Genomic DNA, 18,633 nt, shown 5'->3' with positions numbered 1-18,633 from the left:
ACCATCCAAAAATTCCATTGATATGACCAAGGACTGGTACTTTTGTTTAGGGCATTGTGGATGATTATTTTACAAAAGATATGTGCTTTTGCATAAGTAATTTCTTTCTTTTTCCGTTCTCTCAAACTCTTCTTCTCTCTGTTGTTTTCTGGAAACAGGACATTGAAATTTTACAGTTGTCCTTGCTCCCAGACCATACTGGAGACTTTCAAGGCTCTTAGCAGTTGGTCAATAGAGGCTTTAAAAAAAAGATTTAAAAAAAAGAGAAAACCAAATTCAGTATAAAATTCACTGACTAAATCTGCATACACTCCATGCTTACAGCACTCCCAAACTTATTTATCAGACTTAAGCACAAGAGCCTGGAACTAGCTTTGCAAGGACAGCCTAGCTGAGAAATGATGCATTGACATCTAGAAATGTGGTGAAATAAATGAATGAATAATCCCTTGGCAGTGCATCTCTTCCTTTTTCTAACTTTGCCTGGTGTCAGTAATGCATAATAATTGTGTAATACAAATATTATTCAGTTCTAAAAATCTCATTAAGTCGGTAGATAAACACACCCATTTTGCAGAAGAGGAGATTAATCTCAGAGCCGCTGTGCAGCAGGAATTGGGTAATACAGCTAGCCACCTTCAGGAGGAGAGCTTGAAGCTGCCTGTGTTATATTATTCACCTGCCAGTGCCACCAGAAGTCTGCCTGCTGACTAGACTGCAGAGAAGCTGCTTGACTTCTTTCCCTGTTTGCCCATCTGTTAAATGGAGTGAACACTTACATGCTTCTCAGGCGTGGTGTCAATTGTATGACATCTCTGTATTATTCTGAAGTTCTGAAGAGCAGGCATGCATATTTATAAGGGATTTAATGTCTTATGCTTCAGGGCATAAACTAACCTCTAATTAATACAGTTCAAAAGCAGCTTCCCGTGGGGTAGTGAATTTCTCAAAGAAGCTTTCTTGTGTTTTCCTTTGCAGCTTTTGCTGTTGGCTACTACTGGTAGTGGAGTGAATGAATATGTGATCTGAGCCAGTAACTCTTATGTTCCTAGAAGACAGCACTGTGTGCCAGTGAGTACACATCAATTCTCTTTGTAAGCCGCACTCCCAGCAGATCCAGGCCAAATAAAAGAATATGAATTAGAAATGAAATGCAGGAAAGAAATACTTGTCTTTGTATTAGGCAAAAGGGTTACAGCTAACAGCTATGCGTGGCACAAACCACAGTGTTTTTGCCAACCCATTGTACAAAAAGCAGAGTGCAGGACTCCAGGTTGACCCTCTACTACCTAGCTCAGCTTTGCCATGCAGCTATGCAAGCTGTGTCCATTTGTTGTCAGAGAGCTGCCCTTTTCCAAATGGCTTCCTCTAAAGCTGCTCTGCTGTGCACGCTCACGTGCACTTGGCTAGATTGCTCTCTGGCAGTGGTCAGTGGTTCTTGACAGCTATGTGATGTTTCCCCATGCATTTCTCAAAATCAGGAAGAATCATGAGGCAAGTACAAGCCATGTTGTTCTCTTTAATACCTCCCATATCCACAGACAATCTTCTCTGGTTGATTTTTGTCCAGCCTCTGTGGGGCAAGCAGTCTTCTGGCCCTTCACTTATTTCAGTATCTGTAATGCTGACATCAGCACCGCGAGATTTAGGCTGCCTTCAGAGGAGCAAGTGCAAGCACTTGGTTCATTGCTCTTGCAATCTAGTTAAGATTTATTGTGCTCCATATTAGTGTTTGTCAGCCATTGCTAAAGAGGTTTTATGTAACTTCACAATAGATGCTAGCAAAGGTGATGTACTCACACCAGAAGTGGTGTAAATTGCATCCTACTAACAGTGATTTAGGGAAAGTCTTCTCCAATGTTTACTGCTACTGACATATGGAGAACTATTTAAGTATTTTTTATTCAGAGCTTTCCTTTATGAAATTCAGCTGTGCTTCTCTTGTTCTTTTTTTATTTATCTTGTTCTTTACGGCTCTGCAGCATGTAGCATCTCCACATTATCTCTTTGTTTCTAAGCTCACCTGAATTCTTCCTCTCTTTTCAGGTTTACATCAGCTCTAACTTGTTTGAGACAAGGCAAGTCCTCAGATTTCTTGGTTATAAGAGAGGATGGGTACAAACTTGGAAAGGGAGGGGAAATAATCTCACAGCTGCCTGGAAGCATCATTCTTAAAGCTCCAGAAAAAAGCTGTGCTGGATAGCTTCCTCTGCAAAGGCTCTTCTAGCTACAGTCAGTAGAGTCCCAGGTTCCCTAGGTAACCTGAATATTAATTATTATATTAGTATTCTTCAAAGGTTTTCCACTTAAAAGAAATGTTTCATTAGTGCAACAAATTACAGAACCCAATTGGGTGCAAGCTGTAATTGTTTTTTACACCTCCACATCTCTTTGCTTTACAGACTTTTAAGCTTGATTTATTCTCATTTGCGCTATACACCCATGGTGGCAAATAATCTGCAGGTTTTCCAAATAGTTGCAACTCCTGTTTTTGCTGGAAGCTAACAAATAGCTAAAACAGCCCTCAAAGTGACTGGGGGGGAGGGAGGATATGGAGAAAGGCTGAGCAGATGCTGTGTTTCAGAGAAGCCTCTGGGCATTGTATTTCTGGGCTATGTCACTGATCTTGGAGCCTGGCAAAGCAATGCAACAGTTCTTCAGGAGTGGTATCACACTGGAATAGCCCTGTGTGAGCTGTGGATACTGGACCCACTGCCCATGGAAATACCATTCCTGACAAACCTTATTTGCATCTGGTAATGAAGGGAGAAGGAAATTCCTAGGTATAAAATACAGTTTTAAAACCCCTGATGTTACACTGCAGTTTAGCTGGCACACTGCTCCACTCCACCAAAATATTTTTAACTTTTTTTAAAAGAAAACATTACTACTTTAAAAAAAGAACCCTGGGTCTTGAAAAGAACAGTTAAAAGATCAACCCATTTTCCAAGTCCTGTAATTTCCCCTCCTGCTTTTTATTCCACTCGACCTCTATTACCCTTTTCCCACTTTAATATCTCTTCTGAAAAGTGTGCGTTAAACATTCCTGCAGATTATAAAATCCCACTCCTTGAAGAGATTAATTTGTAGTGTGCTACACTCTAACTATATAACAGTATTGCTTAAAACATCTGTGTACTGCAATGAACCACAGTTGAAACACAAATAAAATACCCTGCAAGGTCAATTTATGCTTACATAAACTCACACCACCACATAATCAATAGCTTTCCTAACACTAAACAGATCAATAATTCCGCTGTATTTTCTGAAGTCTTCCATTCCAGTATACCAGAAAATATGCAGAACTCTGAGATTACAGTGTGATTTAAGAGCACATTTGCTGCATAGGTTTCATAGATCATATGTAAAATCAGGAGTATATATTCAGAGACATATTTCTATTTCGGAAGAGAAAAAGGCTGGGTGGAGAGATAGTAATTGGTGACAGTTTGGAGAAATGGTTGAATCTTTTAATTGCTCTACAGACTATATACTTTCCTAAAGGTTGGACGATTCCTATAAGGGGAACCTAATTTTGGATCAGACCGAGTTAATTATGTCTTCATGGCAGACTCTTTAAATAGTCTTTAGTTTGAAAATTTTATTACTCTTTTTACATATTCAGCCTTGATTTCAGATTCAACCTTGTTGGCTTTCATTGTCTTAGACATTTGTGATAGTACTTCATTTATAGACAGTTCAAGGGCTGTCAGTGTAGCATTGCCCTTCAACACGTTCTGTTTCAGATACCAGATTTAACCACTCTTTTCTAAAGGGTTGGAATATGTCATAATATGCCTCATTGGTCTTTGATGCTATTGACTTGGATTGACAAGAGCCTGGAGAAACCCGTATCATTGTCTAGAGCCCCTAGTGCAGTACAGTAAGATAATTGCTTGCTCATTATAAAATATTACAGAAGTGGACACAGATAAAAGGTAGTCTTGCTGTTTGTAGTTGCACCCTTGAAGTTTTGCTGTTATATAGTGGAATTCTTTGTGGGTTCTTCTCTGTACTGTCACAACAATCTCTTCAATATGAAACCTCAAAATCTTTATTGTCTTCACATGTACAATACAATAGCTCACAGGAACTAATGATTACAAATACCCAAGCTAGGTGAACTATTAAAACAAGCTATTAAGCAAGCATAGACTTTTTCTGGTTATTAGTAATCCACAGACTTTTGTCTCTTGGAATACTTTGCCCTTTATTCAAATGATATTACAAACTGTGCTGTGAAATACATCAGGCTTACAGGAGTTACAGCTTTAAATATTTGCTAGTCTTACTTTGTGTTTGGTTTTTTTTTATGTGGTGTTTATGTGTGTTGGGTAACTGAAGATCCACGAAGAGATATGTCTGTGTAAGCATTGCTGGTGTGGGTAAAGTGCAAATGCATTATAACAGGACTGATATGATATTCTTTTTGCAAACAAACATTCACTTGTACAGATGTTTATAAAAGGTGACTTAGAATCAACTGGACTTAGACCATTACTGAAAGAAGTTTGGCCAGATATCTATTAAAAATCTCCAGTTGTTGAAATTCTGCACCTTGCCTAGGCAACCTATTTCAATGTGCTTCCTAATACTGAACTTAAGCTTTCTTTAGTGCAAATTAAGATTATTTTCCTCACTCTCCCCCCCCGCCATGGCCTTAGAGGACAGTTGAGCATCTCCTAGTTAGAGCAGTTTTGCATATTTTGATACTTCTGCAGTGTCCATCCCCATCCACTTTTCCCCTCCTCCCACCTCAATTTAGTCCAGTGTGTAATGACGGTGAAATATTTCACACTGTCCTCAGCAATGAAGAATGCGTTCTTGCCCCAGGTCTACAGGCACTGGCGGCACGCTGAAGTGTAGTCTGCACAAAAGAAATACTATTAAGTTCACACAGTTTTGTCAGATTCCGCAGGCTCATGTCTCCCTGGGGGTACTGCAACCCCTTGAGGATCATGGTTAACTGTGTTGGCCCAGTGGTCCAGCTCTAGGCTGGAGCAGACAATTCCAGTGATATACTCTCTTCCCTGTGTCCCAAAGTACGAGGCTGTGTAAAGTTTTGGTGCAGAAGCAAGTGCCTTTTCACACCAGATATATATCTGAATAAAATGTTTTTAAAAATATAGAACAAAATTACTTTAGTTAAGCATTTCTAATGAAAGAAAACGTTCTGAATAAAAAACATCCTACTTACTGCAGGAGGATGAATCAAAGGTCCTCTTGGTGCTTGTATCAGTAGTTTGGATGAGTGGGGAGTTTTTAAACTCTGCAGAAGCTCTTTGCATAAAGTCAAATTTCACCCTTATTATAGATTCTTCCCATTCCTCTCAGGATAAGGGCAGTGCTGGCTTCTGGACCAGCTGAGAAGCTCTGCTAGCCCTTGACTAATCGTTGACTGCTCTAGCCCTTATGGCTGGTTCAAATTGAGTTGTTGGAAGGAAAATGTTGAGATGTTTGCAATCTCTTCAGGTGTTTGCAGTTTCTTCACTGTGTGCACACTGTGTCTTGTCAGCAGGCATGTGCAGGCTGTACGCAAGCGCTGAACTAGCTAAAATGCATATATTCATATATTAGTGCAAAACCAAGCTGAGCTAATTAATTTTGCTGCTAGGAGGGATGCAATAGTTCAGGCTGAGCTTCTTGGCTACAGAGCTACTACAGGAGCTGCAAAGAAACTACATGAGCATATTTAGATCCTGCAGATAGTTACTGACTTCCACTAAATAGAGTGGACTTTTCATGTGAAGTGTTTGTGTTATGCAGAGGGGTTTGGAAACACGTACAATCAAGGCAGCAGTCCTCTATTACTGCCCACAGTTCAGGGTAGACTAACTGCATAGCAGTTGGAAAACATTATTCCTTTGGCTTGTCTCAATACTTTGATGACTTGCTTCAGAAACAAGGATTTTCTTAAGTTCTCAGCAGCCACAAACCTGAAGAGATTATCTGGATGCCATGTCGGCTCAGAATTCCAGCCAGCTGACCTCAATACAAAAATGGGTCCAGCGTCCTTGGTCCACAAAGGACAAAATTCAGCAAAAGCGTCTGCTGAGCAACAAAAACCATTCTCCGGTGCAACAATGACTCTGTGTTTTTTAATAGGAACAAAACTTCACAAACAAATGCAGCACACTGCTCCGGTTAGGTTATTGATTAAGACTATCATGATGGTACTTATTCAGTTTTATGAGGTATGTATTACCAGTCCAAATGGTGTAGTCTTTTTCCAGGTACTGCTTTTGTTCTTTACTTGTTGCAAGTGAATTTTCCAGATAATGCAATCAACTCCCTTTCTGCTTATCTTGGCATAAGAAGTACCCGTGGTTGATGTTACTCCTCAGGATTTAAAAATAGTGTGCAAGTCTTACTCTGCTTCCAGCTGCTTGCAGGAGAAATGTTGGAGAGAAGGCTTCCTCCAAATAAGAAACTGGCGGTACCAACCTGTACTGCAAAGGAAATACTTTCCAAACCTAGGGCCCTACAAAGCTTGGGTACTTTGACTCCAGCTTCCTTCACTCTGAACTTCTAATGCTGTGACTGGATCATAAAAACACTTTGTTCTAGGGCAACCCCCAAGTCTAGCAGCTCTGTTAACAACTGGAACTTAAACCTTCTTACTGCAAGCTACATCCATGTTCTTACACATATCTGAGGTGGATGCTCAGCCTCTATAGCAACATCCCATCTTCCAAGAGCTGCCCCCATATCTCAGTGTTTTCTCCTGGTCAGAACAGACAACGTGGATCACTTTCTACCCTTCCAGAGAAAATGCAGAGTTTGGCTTTAAGGTAGTACCATTTGGTGCTGTTAAGATTCTGACCCTTGTCTCTTATCCCACCATCTGGTTAGGAACTTCTTTGTATGGTGGGTTTTAACAATTTCCCTCTCCCCAGGTGGCATGATACACGAGTTAAAATGTTGTCTTGGCTTTGCAACACCTTACCTATAGCACTTGTTAAAAAAATTGACTTCTGTAATACATGTCATAATCTTATCAAGTACATGCTGTTCAGGGTGTCATTACCTCATGACAGAGGCCACATCTGACATAATACTGTGATGACGGTTGCAGCAATAGATTGCTTGAACTGCCCAGTCTCTACCCCTTCCTGATTGTTTGCTGTCAGTTGTAGAGGTACCGTGTGTCACAGCTTGTACAAAATCCTATATGAACAGATAGCTAAATATATTGCCAGCGGGTATTACTGTCTGCAGGTCACATGCATTCCCGCTGGAGCTTTGTGCATGGATGCTTGGGCATGGTGGGATTCTGTGTCATGATTTGATCCAAGTAAGAGGTTTCTATTGTTACTTCCACATTTTTAGCACGTATGCTCTTAGGTAACATAAGAATATATATCATTAATCAATAAGTATTTTCTTGTTCTCACTGCATTTCTGAACTAGCCTGGCTCTGTTTTACTTCCTCAGTGGATCCATAATATTAATTTAAACTATTACTTTCTTATTAATTCCAATACCTGTTTTTCTTCCAGACTGTTTCTGCTTTTACTGAAGCACTCGTTCTTGTGGAATGAGTAATAAAAAGCAAAAACACGTCATCTGTATTAATGAATGTTATCTATCATCACTTTGCTTTTTCAGGTTCTGGTAGCCATCGCACACAAAACAGCTGTTTTACTAAAGCTGGGCAAGAATATTCTGGCATTATTCCTTCTCCTCTGAATGTCGCGTGGTTGACACAGATAATATTTAGGCCTGCTTCGTTTAGCTTTAAGAAAAATTTCAAGGAAATCAAAATTATGTTTCTTGTGATTCCTCATCTCTGTGTGATTGCCAGGGAGCAGTGAGGGACGGCTGCTCCCTAAGGGACAGGGAGTGGGATCCCAGCGCAATAACCTGGCCAGCAGAGCACGACTGGCAGCTGGACCCATCCCACCCCCAGCCAGGCGTGGGGCAGCCCTTGCCCCGGGCACTGGGCACCTCCCTGGGGACAGGACGGGCACAGCTGGAGACTGGCTCTGCTGCGGTGTCACTGGGGCCGGGACTGATGGCCCTGGGGGGCTGACATGGGGTCCTGGGCCATGGGCAGGCTGTGGGGGGCCCCAGCGGGGCTGGGCAGGGGTAGTGAGGTCTGGGGGTGCCCTCAGGGCCTGACAGTGATGTCTGCATCCTCTTATTACTGCAGTACATATTAAGGTTAGAAAAAGCTGGTTATAGGAAAAAGTGTACAAGAAAGAAAAGCAAGTGGACTCTAGTCAAGAGTGGTTCAGGAACATCCAGTGTTCCCAGACTTAATCATTTGGCTCTCCTTCCTCATTGCTCCATTTGTATTTTTCCATACGTTTAAAATAGCCACTATATGCCCAGAGCAATTGTTTCCACCATGTGTGCACCTCCTTACCCACAAGAGCATAGTCTCAGTTCCATCCCCACCCTTGTACCTAGTGATTTTCATTGACCACAGACTGCCCCTGCCCCTTAAGGCTTCAAGCAAGGCAGTGGGAATCACCGTGTTCAGGGAGTGGAGCTGAATATGGCTTGTGCAAATCTGAACCCTACTGTTTCCTCTCTCGGGAGTAATATTTCCCAATAACATTTCCTGGTAACTCTCCTCATATGATTATTTCAGATCTGTGCCATCTCAGTACTCAGTCATTCCCAGTGTTGCTCACACATCTGGAAACTTTGTCTTTGAGGAGTTTCAGAGCTCAGTATTCAAAACGGGTTAATATATATATACCAGTAAGCCATCTGACAATTTAAATGGTACTCTTTCCTTTTGTATTTTATGTATGAATCAAACCAACCTTCCCAACCTTTTTTCCCCCCCATTTTGACCATTATTTCAAGAGAAGTGAGCCTGGGAGTTATCCCAGACCTGTTCATTCTCTTCCCTGTCTTCCAGGAAACAAAATCCTTGGGTTCTTCCATGTGCTAGACTATGCCTCATCTCCATCAGAAATAAAATTATATTATTATTAGAATATTTGCTCTGTGTACATTGTTGATAAAGTCAAATGAAGCAACTTCTCTTACCTGTGTCTTACCCTATTAAAGTCAGCTTACTTTCAGCCAGAATTTGGCCTGTATTGTTTAACTAGTTCCGATGGTTTGGTTTACCATACTCACTGAAAAAGTATGAAATAAAACTTTTCTATTCCTCTGGCTCTAACTGTAAATATATTTCTTTTTTTTTTTTTCTTCACAGTTAACTTTCAGTGTTAGGACAGGAATTATTATCTTTTCCCTGCTCTGTTATCTTCTTCAAAATTCCAAGCAATTCTGTTATCAATGAATTTTATTCTCTAAATTGTTAGTAGTTCTCTTAGTATCTCACCTAATGAGATAGCTATGTCCTACCAATTGATAGATGATGGCTGGCCATTAATATTTCAGCCATACAGTCTGAAAATCAGATCCAGTGGCAGCAGAAAGAACGTCGTTCCCTAAAGCAAAATTAATTACAGCATTTCAGGTCTGATGGGGTTTTTCATTGCATTTCACTGTTAGTAATATAGGATGTTTACACACATAATATTTTTTTAAGTTTGGAGATAACAGGAATTGTAAGATGGGTGATAGCCTTCACTCTTCCATGAAGTTTGAGTGAATCCCTTGCACTCTTATCTATTTAAGGACTTCTGCTAGGTGTTTCGGGGAGCAGCTAGGCTGTCTGTTTCTACCACAAAGATGTTCATCTTCTTTATTTGCAAGTTGTGATGTAATTTATTTAACATCTGTGATATTGTGCACAGGAAAACCGTGCTGAACAGTTGCAGAAATGAATTATTAATTAACTGGCTTGCAACCATCTAGCTGTTCACTAAGTATTATAGCCAGTACTTCCCATCACCATTCCTTTCATCTCCTTGGTTCGTTCTTTCTTCAGCCTTCTAGTTTCCTACAATCACTCATTCTATGTTGATTGAAATCACGTTGTTAATTCTTTGGGGACTGAAGTCTCTCTGTTTCTGTAATAATCTTAGCAATTAATAATAAGGAGAAGACCAATTACAACTTTTTCTGGATGGGAAAGGGAGACCAAGAGAGAAAAAAAGAATAAGAAAAGGAGTTCTTGGTCTGATTAGTTTCTGAACATTTTCTGTGAAAATGGACTTGCTCTGCAAAGCAAGTCAAGGGAAATGACATTATAGAGGGTTCATATAGCCTTTTGTTGCTTAGTTAATTAGAACTGGTTTTCATTCATCTAGTTCTCTACCACCGCTCTCCTACTTATTTGCCTGTCTTTGAGCAGGTTTTGTTTGGGTTTTTTGCAGGTCAGAATTAGCTTCCTGCTGTGATGCAGTTCACAATTTTATTGCTTCTCAAAACAACACCCCACTGGGAAGTAACATGAGTTACGAAGTGGACAGTAAAAAGACCATCCTCATTACAGAGGACATTTTTAAGATGCTGCCTGTGGTAAGAACTGTATCTTTACCTGTTATTATAATTGCAGTATCATATATATTTGGGGTTAGTAATAGAGCTGCTTTGTTTGATTCCTCTGGAAGAGACCCTTCACCCCCTCTATGCACTTCTTCATTCACCTTGTAAGACCGTTTTTTCTGCCTTCCTCTGCAGTGGTGGAGGCATGGACAGGGTATCATAGATCAATCAGATTGTATGTAGAGTTGCTACAGAACACAAGTTGCAGCCTGGCTTGGCAGCCAGCTGAATTCAGGAGTGAATCCTCTGAGAACGTTTGCCTTGCTTTCCTCATTCCCATTTTCAAAGGCATTTCAGTCTGGAACAACATTTCATATTCCTTGTATTCCCATGCCATTTCCAGTGCAGGCTTGGGCATATAACTTATGAAGGCTATTTTGTTGGTAAACCTGATACTGAATAGAATAGAATAGACTAGACTAGAATAGAATAGAATAGAATAGAATAGAATAGACTATTTCAGCTGAAAGGGACCTACAATGATCATGTAGTCTAACTGCCTGACCAATTAGGACTGACCAAAAGTTAAAGCATGTCAATAAGGGCTTTGTCCAAATGCCTCTTAAACACTGACAGGCTTGGGGCATCGACCACCTCTCTAGGAAGCCTGTTCCAGTGTTTGACCACCCTCTTGGTAAAGAAATGCTTCCTAATGTCCAGTCTAAACCTCCCCTGGCACAGCTTTGACCCATTCCCACAAGTCCTATCACTGGATACCAGGGAGAAGAACTCAGCACCTCCCTTTCCACTTCCCCTCCTCAGGGAGCTGTAGAGAGCAATGAGGTCGCCCCTCAGCCTCCTTTTCTCCAAACTAGACAAGCCCAAAGTCCTTAGCTGCACCTCATAGGACATTCCTTCCAGCCCTTTCACCAGCTTTGTTGCCCACTGGGGTGGGGCCTTTGCAGCCAGAAACACAAGTTGAGCAAAGGAATCAGATTTTGTAGCTCAGGACTTACAATAGACATATAAGCTCTGGAGACCAGACAAAGAGGGGCACAGAGATGTACGCAATTTCTCGAAAGTAAGAGCACATGGGAGCCCTCTTACCCGTCTCTGGCATTCTTGATTTGTGAGACCCCAGCTACCATGAGTCTAGTCCTTTCTAATGCTGCTGTGAATCAATAAAAACTTCATTGCAACAGAGGTTACAGTAGTTCCAAATTTAAGCTGTATGAAAGAAAAAAGTAGTATATTTTATGTGCATATATGCTTGCTAAGCTAGCCAGAGTTGTCTGGCCTTTGTGTTCTCCTACTGTCTTTGCAGAATTGAATGTGTTGTTTTGTAATATATTGGCAGGCAACGTGATGTCTGCCACCTTCCCCACGCTTTTTGCCTAGTTTCATAACAGTGTCCCTTCCTGCTTCTCTTTGGGCAAGCTGATGAGAGAATCAGGAAGGATAACGCTTTGTGTAAGCAAGTTTTGACTCAATTTTACAAGTGGGTTCAGTTTCTGCAGTCAAAGTAGCCCAGCTGTTGGCCGCCCTGTTGAATGTCAGTGCTCCCTCAGCAGGAGAGGCTGAACAAGATGTATGAGATGTTTCTGAGACCCTGGGATAACAGCCAACTATATTAATGTCAACTGAAATAGCCAACAGTTTACATTAATTTGCTAGGTTGTGATCTGTGCTGGTTCACAAGTGGACGCACTTAGCTCCCATTCAGCTTCCCCACTGCAAGACAGCAACCTCTAACAAGAAGAGTAGAGAGGGTGAAGAGCTGGAAACAATAACCTCTTCAGTTAGCCATCACATTCACCATGAGTTAAGCCAGGGCACATGATTATCCTTAACAGCATCTTCAGGTTCCCCTAAATTCGTTATTTTACATCAAATGTAATTGTGTGATGACAAAGTAATGAGCATTTACAAAGATACCTTCTGTTAGCTGACAAAGTCAATGACTATGTGACAACCCCCAGTCTGTTACAGTGCAAAGGAAAACAGGTACATTTAAACTATCTTCAGTAGAAGTTAGTTCCTTAGCTTGTCAAGGATTCAGTCCACTACTAGATAATTTTTGTGTTAAGTGTATTTAAAAGATATTAATCCAGTTTCAACAATCCAGTGTTATTCCCTGAAAGGGGACTGATGACAGAAATAGCAGTTCTCAGTCTGTTGGTATCTATTTTTGGCTCTTGGCTGTCCAGGCCTGGCAACCCTGTCTGCTAAATGGTGAGTGCTTTCACTGGGATTTACCGGATTAAACCTGCAAGGACAAATGACTGAAGACGTGAAGAAACAATCAAAAGATTTATAAGGCATTGGCTGTGTCCTTTTATTTGTTTGCAGTCCTCTCCTCTTTCAGTCTATCCCTTCAAGACCTGTGCCGTGGTTGGAAATGGAGGCATTCTGAAAAATTCCAGCTGTGGAGCTGAAATCGATCGTTCTGACTTTGTGTTTAGGTAAGAGCTGCTTCATCTTACTGAAGGGTGTCGAATGTTTCTAAAAACTTGGCAGGCTTGGAAGCATGCCAATGCCAGTTCATAGCAATGAGGAAGGATCTTGACAATTCTTTATTTCTGCCTCTCTCAGGATAGTCCTTCTGCTTTGTAGATTTCAGAATGCTGCTTCCTAGGAGAGGACTATATAGATACATGTATGATCCACGATTGCAAAGATACCTTTCCAGTGATGTAAAACATGATTATCTGCGAACCTGAAATTTCTGTTCATTTAACATCCTTTAGGAGAGGGAACTTTTTTTTTTTTTTCTTTAATCAGGAGAAGAGAATAAAGAAAACCCTGAAATTGATGTAAGAAAGACTGGTATTAAATGTCACATGTTTACCTTTACCTCTGGTTTAACAAAGGGTTTACTTAGCCTTAGGTTGGCTCACTAATGCAGCTATTTAACTGCCCCAGTATTTGTCTCACCTTCTGTTAGCCATCTAAAAAATTAGGCATCTAATTTAAGTAGTTTGTTTCAGCTCCCTCTATAGATTGTGGAGAAAACTAGGCATACTCAGAGTGTAATTTGGCCCATTCTCTCAGGACGTGACTCACACTTTGTAGTTCCTGCAAAGGAACAGAGTAACCAAGTGAAGGTTCTTCTCCTAGTGATGTCCAATCACACAGTCTGCGGCATTTTTTTTCCTTTCCTGCTTTTGACTAATATTTGGGCTTTTCAAATGAAAAAAAAAAAAAAAAGTCTTTCCATTTAGATAACTATCTTAATAAAAATGGGAAGTCTACGTACTAAGATGCTAAACTTACGAAGTGGCTGACTTTAAAAAATTGTTTTCTCTACCTGTTACAGAAACCACTGTTTCTGCAATTGGGCAAGTTATGCTGTTGCTGTCTCATGAAACAGCTGTCAGCATTGCTGTGCAAGCTGAGGGACTGGTATCAATCAGACCATTTTTAAACAGAAAATAATAGACAACTTTCAGAAGAAATGCATTGTTTAGGCAAGAGGGGCAGTATTTCCTGGCAGCGAACACAGGGCATTCATAGACTGGCTTCTTCCAGGATTTTAACTTTGCTCCTGATTTGTGAGATGATTTATGAAAATGAGCTCTCTGTGCCCTATTTTAACCATCTGTACAGTAGATTAAATATTTTTACTAGAAGTGCTGTAAGCCTTATTTAATATTTCTAAAGTGCTTAGAGATCCCTGGGAGCTGACATGAAAGTGTCATTGCACAAGAGAGGAATTTGCAAATAATAACTGTAAAGCATTTCTGGTGTGCATCTGCTTAAGTAAATGTTTCTCGATTTCAGGTGTAACCTCCCTCCAACCACGGGAAGCATTAGCAAAGATGTTGGCAATAAAACAAATCTTGTGACTGTTAATCCAAGTATCATAGCTCAGAAGTAAGTACTACTGCAAATCTGTTTCTGTGCAATATTGTATAATTGTTTGACATGATTTAGACTTTGTTGGAAGTCTGTTGGGATACCACCATAGAGACCAGTGCATGCAGATTACTTCATTAAGCCTTAGTTCCCAGATAAAATACGTCTAAATGGAAATCTGTTAAACCTGGCCTTTTTTGTAGCGGAAAGGAGTCAGCAACACCCAGGTTAGCAAGTGCCTCGGTTGGCACCACTCCACAATTTATGACAGAGTAAAATTGATAATTGCAAGCCCAGGCCTCTTCTTTTCCCCACCATGACCCTCAACATAAGAAAGGAATTGTAACCATAAATCAGGAAAGCTTGGAAATGTGTGTCCGACTATCAGTAGGACTGTAAACACATGTTCTCAGGTAATGTGCTTAGAGGTTATTTTCCTGAATGGAGGCCCAATTTCTGTAATCAATTTTCTCAATCCATACAAAAGCTGCTCACACACTTTTTTCTCTGCAAAGTTTTGTTTTTCACCTTCTTGATGAAAAGAAAATCTAATAAGGCCAGGCTGACTAATCTGACATCTTCAGCAGGCTGGAACTGCAGCTTATCTATGAAAAGGACTGCTGTGGCATGTTATTTACTGCTTACTGATCCTACTGTATCTTATTGTCTGTCATATCTGTATTTGTCAAATAGACAACATCAGGCAAAGCTTTTTTTTTTTCCCTTTAAAGGAAGAAGGAAAAAGTACAGTGAGCATAGAAATGACTAACAGGCATTTGTCATTGATTCGAGGATAGAACTTGATTTTTTGCAATAAGTACTAACTACCTTGATGCTTCCCCAGCCCTTTTTGACTTGAATTAAGATGAATTATTGCTTCTCCAAAAATAGATTTAGCTCATTGATGTTAGTGGGGCTGCACAAGAATATGAGGATGGAAAACTTTGTCCAGTGACTCAGCATCATTGGTGACTACTGACCTGATGCATGATTTGTCTGGGCTTGATCAAAGTGTTCTGCCACAGCTGCACTCATTTTTTAGCCAAATTAAACTGCACCAGGGTTGATAGGAGTTATGCTGAAGGAAATAGGAGCTAAACCTGTGTGAGGACAAAATGAGATTATGAGAGGACTTTAGGATTTTAAAAAATTAATTATTTAAATATTCGGAGAGCACTAAATGCCTTTGAAGGAGGAACAGGAAGCAACTTGGCACCATTTAGCAGAACTAAGTTTGTTTCTTCTTTCAGAAGACCTATTCTGACTTTATTCACTTTAATTTATAATTCTGTGTTTGGGTACTGGTGAGTTTAATGTCATTATTGTTAAGGTTAATCAGCTTTTGAACTGTGTCTGTCAGGGTGTACAATGTACGTGAACTCTCTTGGAGGAAAGAAGCACAGTTCTTATGTGTCCTAATGGAGCGGGGCTACACTGCACCTTACAGTGTCAGAGCTGGAAAGGAAAACAAGACGAGGTTGAGTTGTTCAGGCTTCTAGCTAAGGAAGAACAGAGATCTGAATTCTGTCCTGAAGGCTCTTTATGTACTTTACACTGAGTAGAAATAGAGAGAATTCTTGGAGTAGTTCACCCTTTAGCCACTCTTCCTAAGCATAGACTCAGGCGTTTCTTGCTTGTTTTGGCAGTGTGACTCTTGCATGCGGAGGGGCCCAGGGTCAACAGGAGGGGCAGAGTCTCTCTCATTCCTTTTGTTTCAGAGTCTGGTGGTAATGGCACTTTTCTGGGAAGCAGAAGCTGTAAGTTTAAACCCCTTCAGGCTGAGAAGGGGTGTATCACTCCTTGCATGAGTTCAGTTGTGCAAGAGGTAACTGATAACTCCTCTGTGAGGGTTTTCAATGGAAATGGCAGTGGCTGCTGTCCTCTGTCTTGAAGTGCTGCATGAGAAGAGGGTTTGAACCTACTCAAGTTGTGAAGAGAAATGAAACCAAGTTTTCCAGTTTCTGCTGCAGCCATTTGTGAAAAGTGGGCTCTGGTAGCCTTTAAAAGGTGAAAATATGCTGCTCAAATAGACAACTACCTACAAAAGAGGACTCAGTGCTTTGAATCCCAAAGGGGGTGCGAGCACCATATGTTCAGGTGATTCAGACAACTCAGATCTATAGAGGAAACAAGTTGAGTGACTGCCTTGTGTCTTGTATCACTTCTTGGATAACTCTGGAAGTTCACTATTCAATATTTGGGAGCACGGAGTTATTCAATGATGAGAACTAAGTCTCTTTGCTGGTTGTCGGGGAGCCAAAGCATCTGAGGATAAATCCTTGTCATTTGTGAAGTTACATCTCTAAGTCTTTACAGATCTCCATGTGTTCCCTTTGTAGTCGAAGGAGATAAATAGACATGCCTATATTTTCAGCTACTTTAAAAGTATATCAAAAGCAGCTAAGACCCTGCAAAGCTTGAGCACACATTAATCTTTAACATTCCAAGACTGCTCACATGCATACTTGTATTTCCACACAGGGCAAACACCCAGATTTTGAATAGAGGTTATTGTATACCCATTGATGTAAGAAAGACATTTCACAAACACATGCAGTACATATCTTAGGGCATATATTTTTAAACAGAGAAAGTATAAATACAATTTTTTTTTGCATTCTCCTTTGAAATTTCTTGAATCAATCGATTCTGTAAACAGGACCTGGTCTCATTAGCAGTGAATTTGATCTGCTTCAGTAGCTCCCGTGTTGCCAATTCAATCCTATGAAGTGTGTTCTTATTATAAAATAAAGCCAGATTTTCATAACTGCACATATGACAATATATAACAGGTTGGTATAAATTTGCAATGTAGATGTGCAGCAGAGTTCATAACTCATATATGCAAGTGCAGTTGTGCTGTTTTGGTCTGTAATATTTATATCAATAGGACATTCCATTCACTCGTTTCCTAAAATGTTGTACTTTGCAGATACAACAAACTAAATGAAAAGAAGACAGAATTTCTGGAGAACATTGCGGTCTATGGAGATGCTTTCCTTTTATTGCCAGCATTTTCCTTCAGAAGCAACACAGCCACTTCTTTTAGAGTATATCACACTCTGCAAGAGTTCAAAGCAACCCAAAGGGCAATATTTTTTCACCCCACCTATCTGAAAAGTCTTGCCCAGTTCTGGAGAACTAAGGGTGTGAAAGCCTACCGGTTGTCATCTGGTTTTATGATCACTAGTGCTGCTCTTGAGCTGTGTGAGAATGTGAAGCTGTACGGCTTCTGGCCTTTCTCAAAATCCACAGAGAAGATGCCAATCAGCCATCACTATTACGACAACCAGTTGCCTAAACCAGGTTTCCATGCAATGCCCAAAGAATACAACCAGATCCTTCAGCTTCATGGCAAAGGCATTTTGAAGTTGCAGTTTGGTAAATGTGAATCAGACTAAAAAGGTAGGTCACATTCTTACCACATAAAATGTCTTTATTTAAGTCATGTGTCAAGGGAAACCTTGTTTTGCAAACAGTGTGGGTCTGTTCTACCTTACACTCAATGAAAGTTGTATTCATAAATAAGTGAAAGGTTGGAATTTTCTGAATAAATATTATGTAACACAGAGTTGAGAAATATTTTCTAATTGTGAACCTTAGGTGGGGAGCATAGCTAAATACACATTATCACCGTAATTCAATCAGTTGTGTCTCCTTATCTCAGATATGTGTCTCTTAACCAACCTGTGTTTGGTTTGGTATCAATTCCCATGAACCAGCCTCCTTTGTGAATTGCTTTATTAAAGGCAGTCACATACTATGATCTACAAGAGAAGACAGCTAATCCTGGCACAGCCTTTCCAGACATATACGGAGGCCAAAGTAAGGATTAAGATTGCCCCATGAAGGAAGAGCATGCATATGTGCCCTTGTTCCCTCTTGTTAGGTAAAGATAAGTTTAGAGCAGTATGCCCTCACAGCCCTGGGCTGCAGAACAGCTTGTGGACAGCAGTGAGGAAGCTGCCATACGCTACAGCAGATCTTGCTGAGGAGTTTACCTTGAGGCAGCTCAGAATCTGGGAGTTACAAATAGAGGATGAAGAGTCATTCCCTTTCCTCTGTCCTTTCTAATTGTCCCATCCCCCTTGGACCTCTGCCTTCTGTGTATTGCCTCAGAGAAATGCAGCACAGAGTCTGGCCTCTGACCTTGAGCCAATTTACCATGTAGAGATTACAGATGACTTTGAAAAGACTTGTCTGCATGTTTCCAATCTTGATTTGTCTGTTGACAAAATAAGACCTATTTGTATAAATACTTCTTCATCTTTTAAGCTAACTCAGAAATTCCCTAGCTCATAATACTGTTGTCAGATTTGCCTTTCACAGAACTCTATTTTTCCAGGGGGTTCAAGTTAATATAACAGTAAGTGAAATGTACGGTAGAACTACCATTGTATACAATATGCTTTAATTGGA

General features: G+C 40.4%; 1 protein-coding gene across 1 annotated transcript in view; it reads left to right on the top strand.

Annotated features, from left to right (window-relative positions):
* Positions 1-18,633, top strand: part of ST8SIA6 (ST8 alpha-N-acetyl-neuraminide alpha-2,8-sialyltransferase 6) — a 45,742-nt gene that overhangs the window by 15,992 nt on the left and 11,117 nt on the right. The window contains exons 5-8 of the mRNA XM_072854399.1: positions 10,248-10,392; positions 12,709-12,821; positions 14,140-14,232; positions 17,147-17,619. Coding sequence (XP_072710500.1) covers positions 10,248-10,392; positions 12,709-12,821; positions 14,140-14,232; positions 17,147-17,615 — 820 coding nt within the window. The 3' untranslated portion in view covers positions 17,616-17,619. The remainder of the gene's footprint in view (positions 1-10,247; positions 10,393-12,708; positions 12,822-14,139; positions 14,233-17,146; positions 17,620-18,633) is intronic.

The sequence above is a fragment of the Ciconia boyciana genome, chromosome 2, assembly GCF_034638445.1.
Source record: "Ciconia boyciana chromosome 2, ASM3463844v1, whole genome shotgun sequence".
Taxonomy (NCBI): Eukaryota; Metazoa; Chordata; class Aves; order Ciconiiformes; family Ciconiidae; genus Ciconia; species Ciconia boyciana.
The sequence above is the reverse complement of the archived record's forward strand: the minus strand, read 5'-3'. Positions and strand labels throughout refer to the sequence as shown.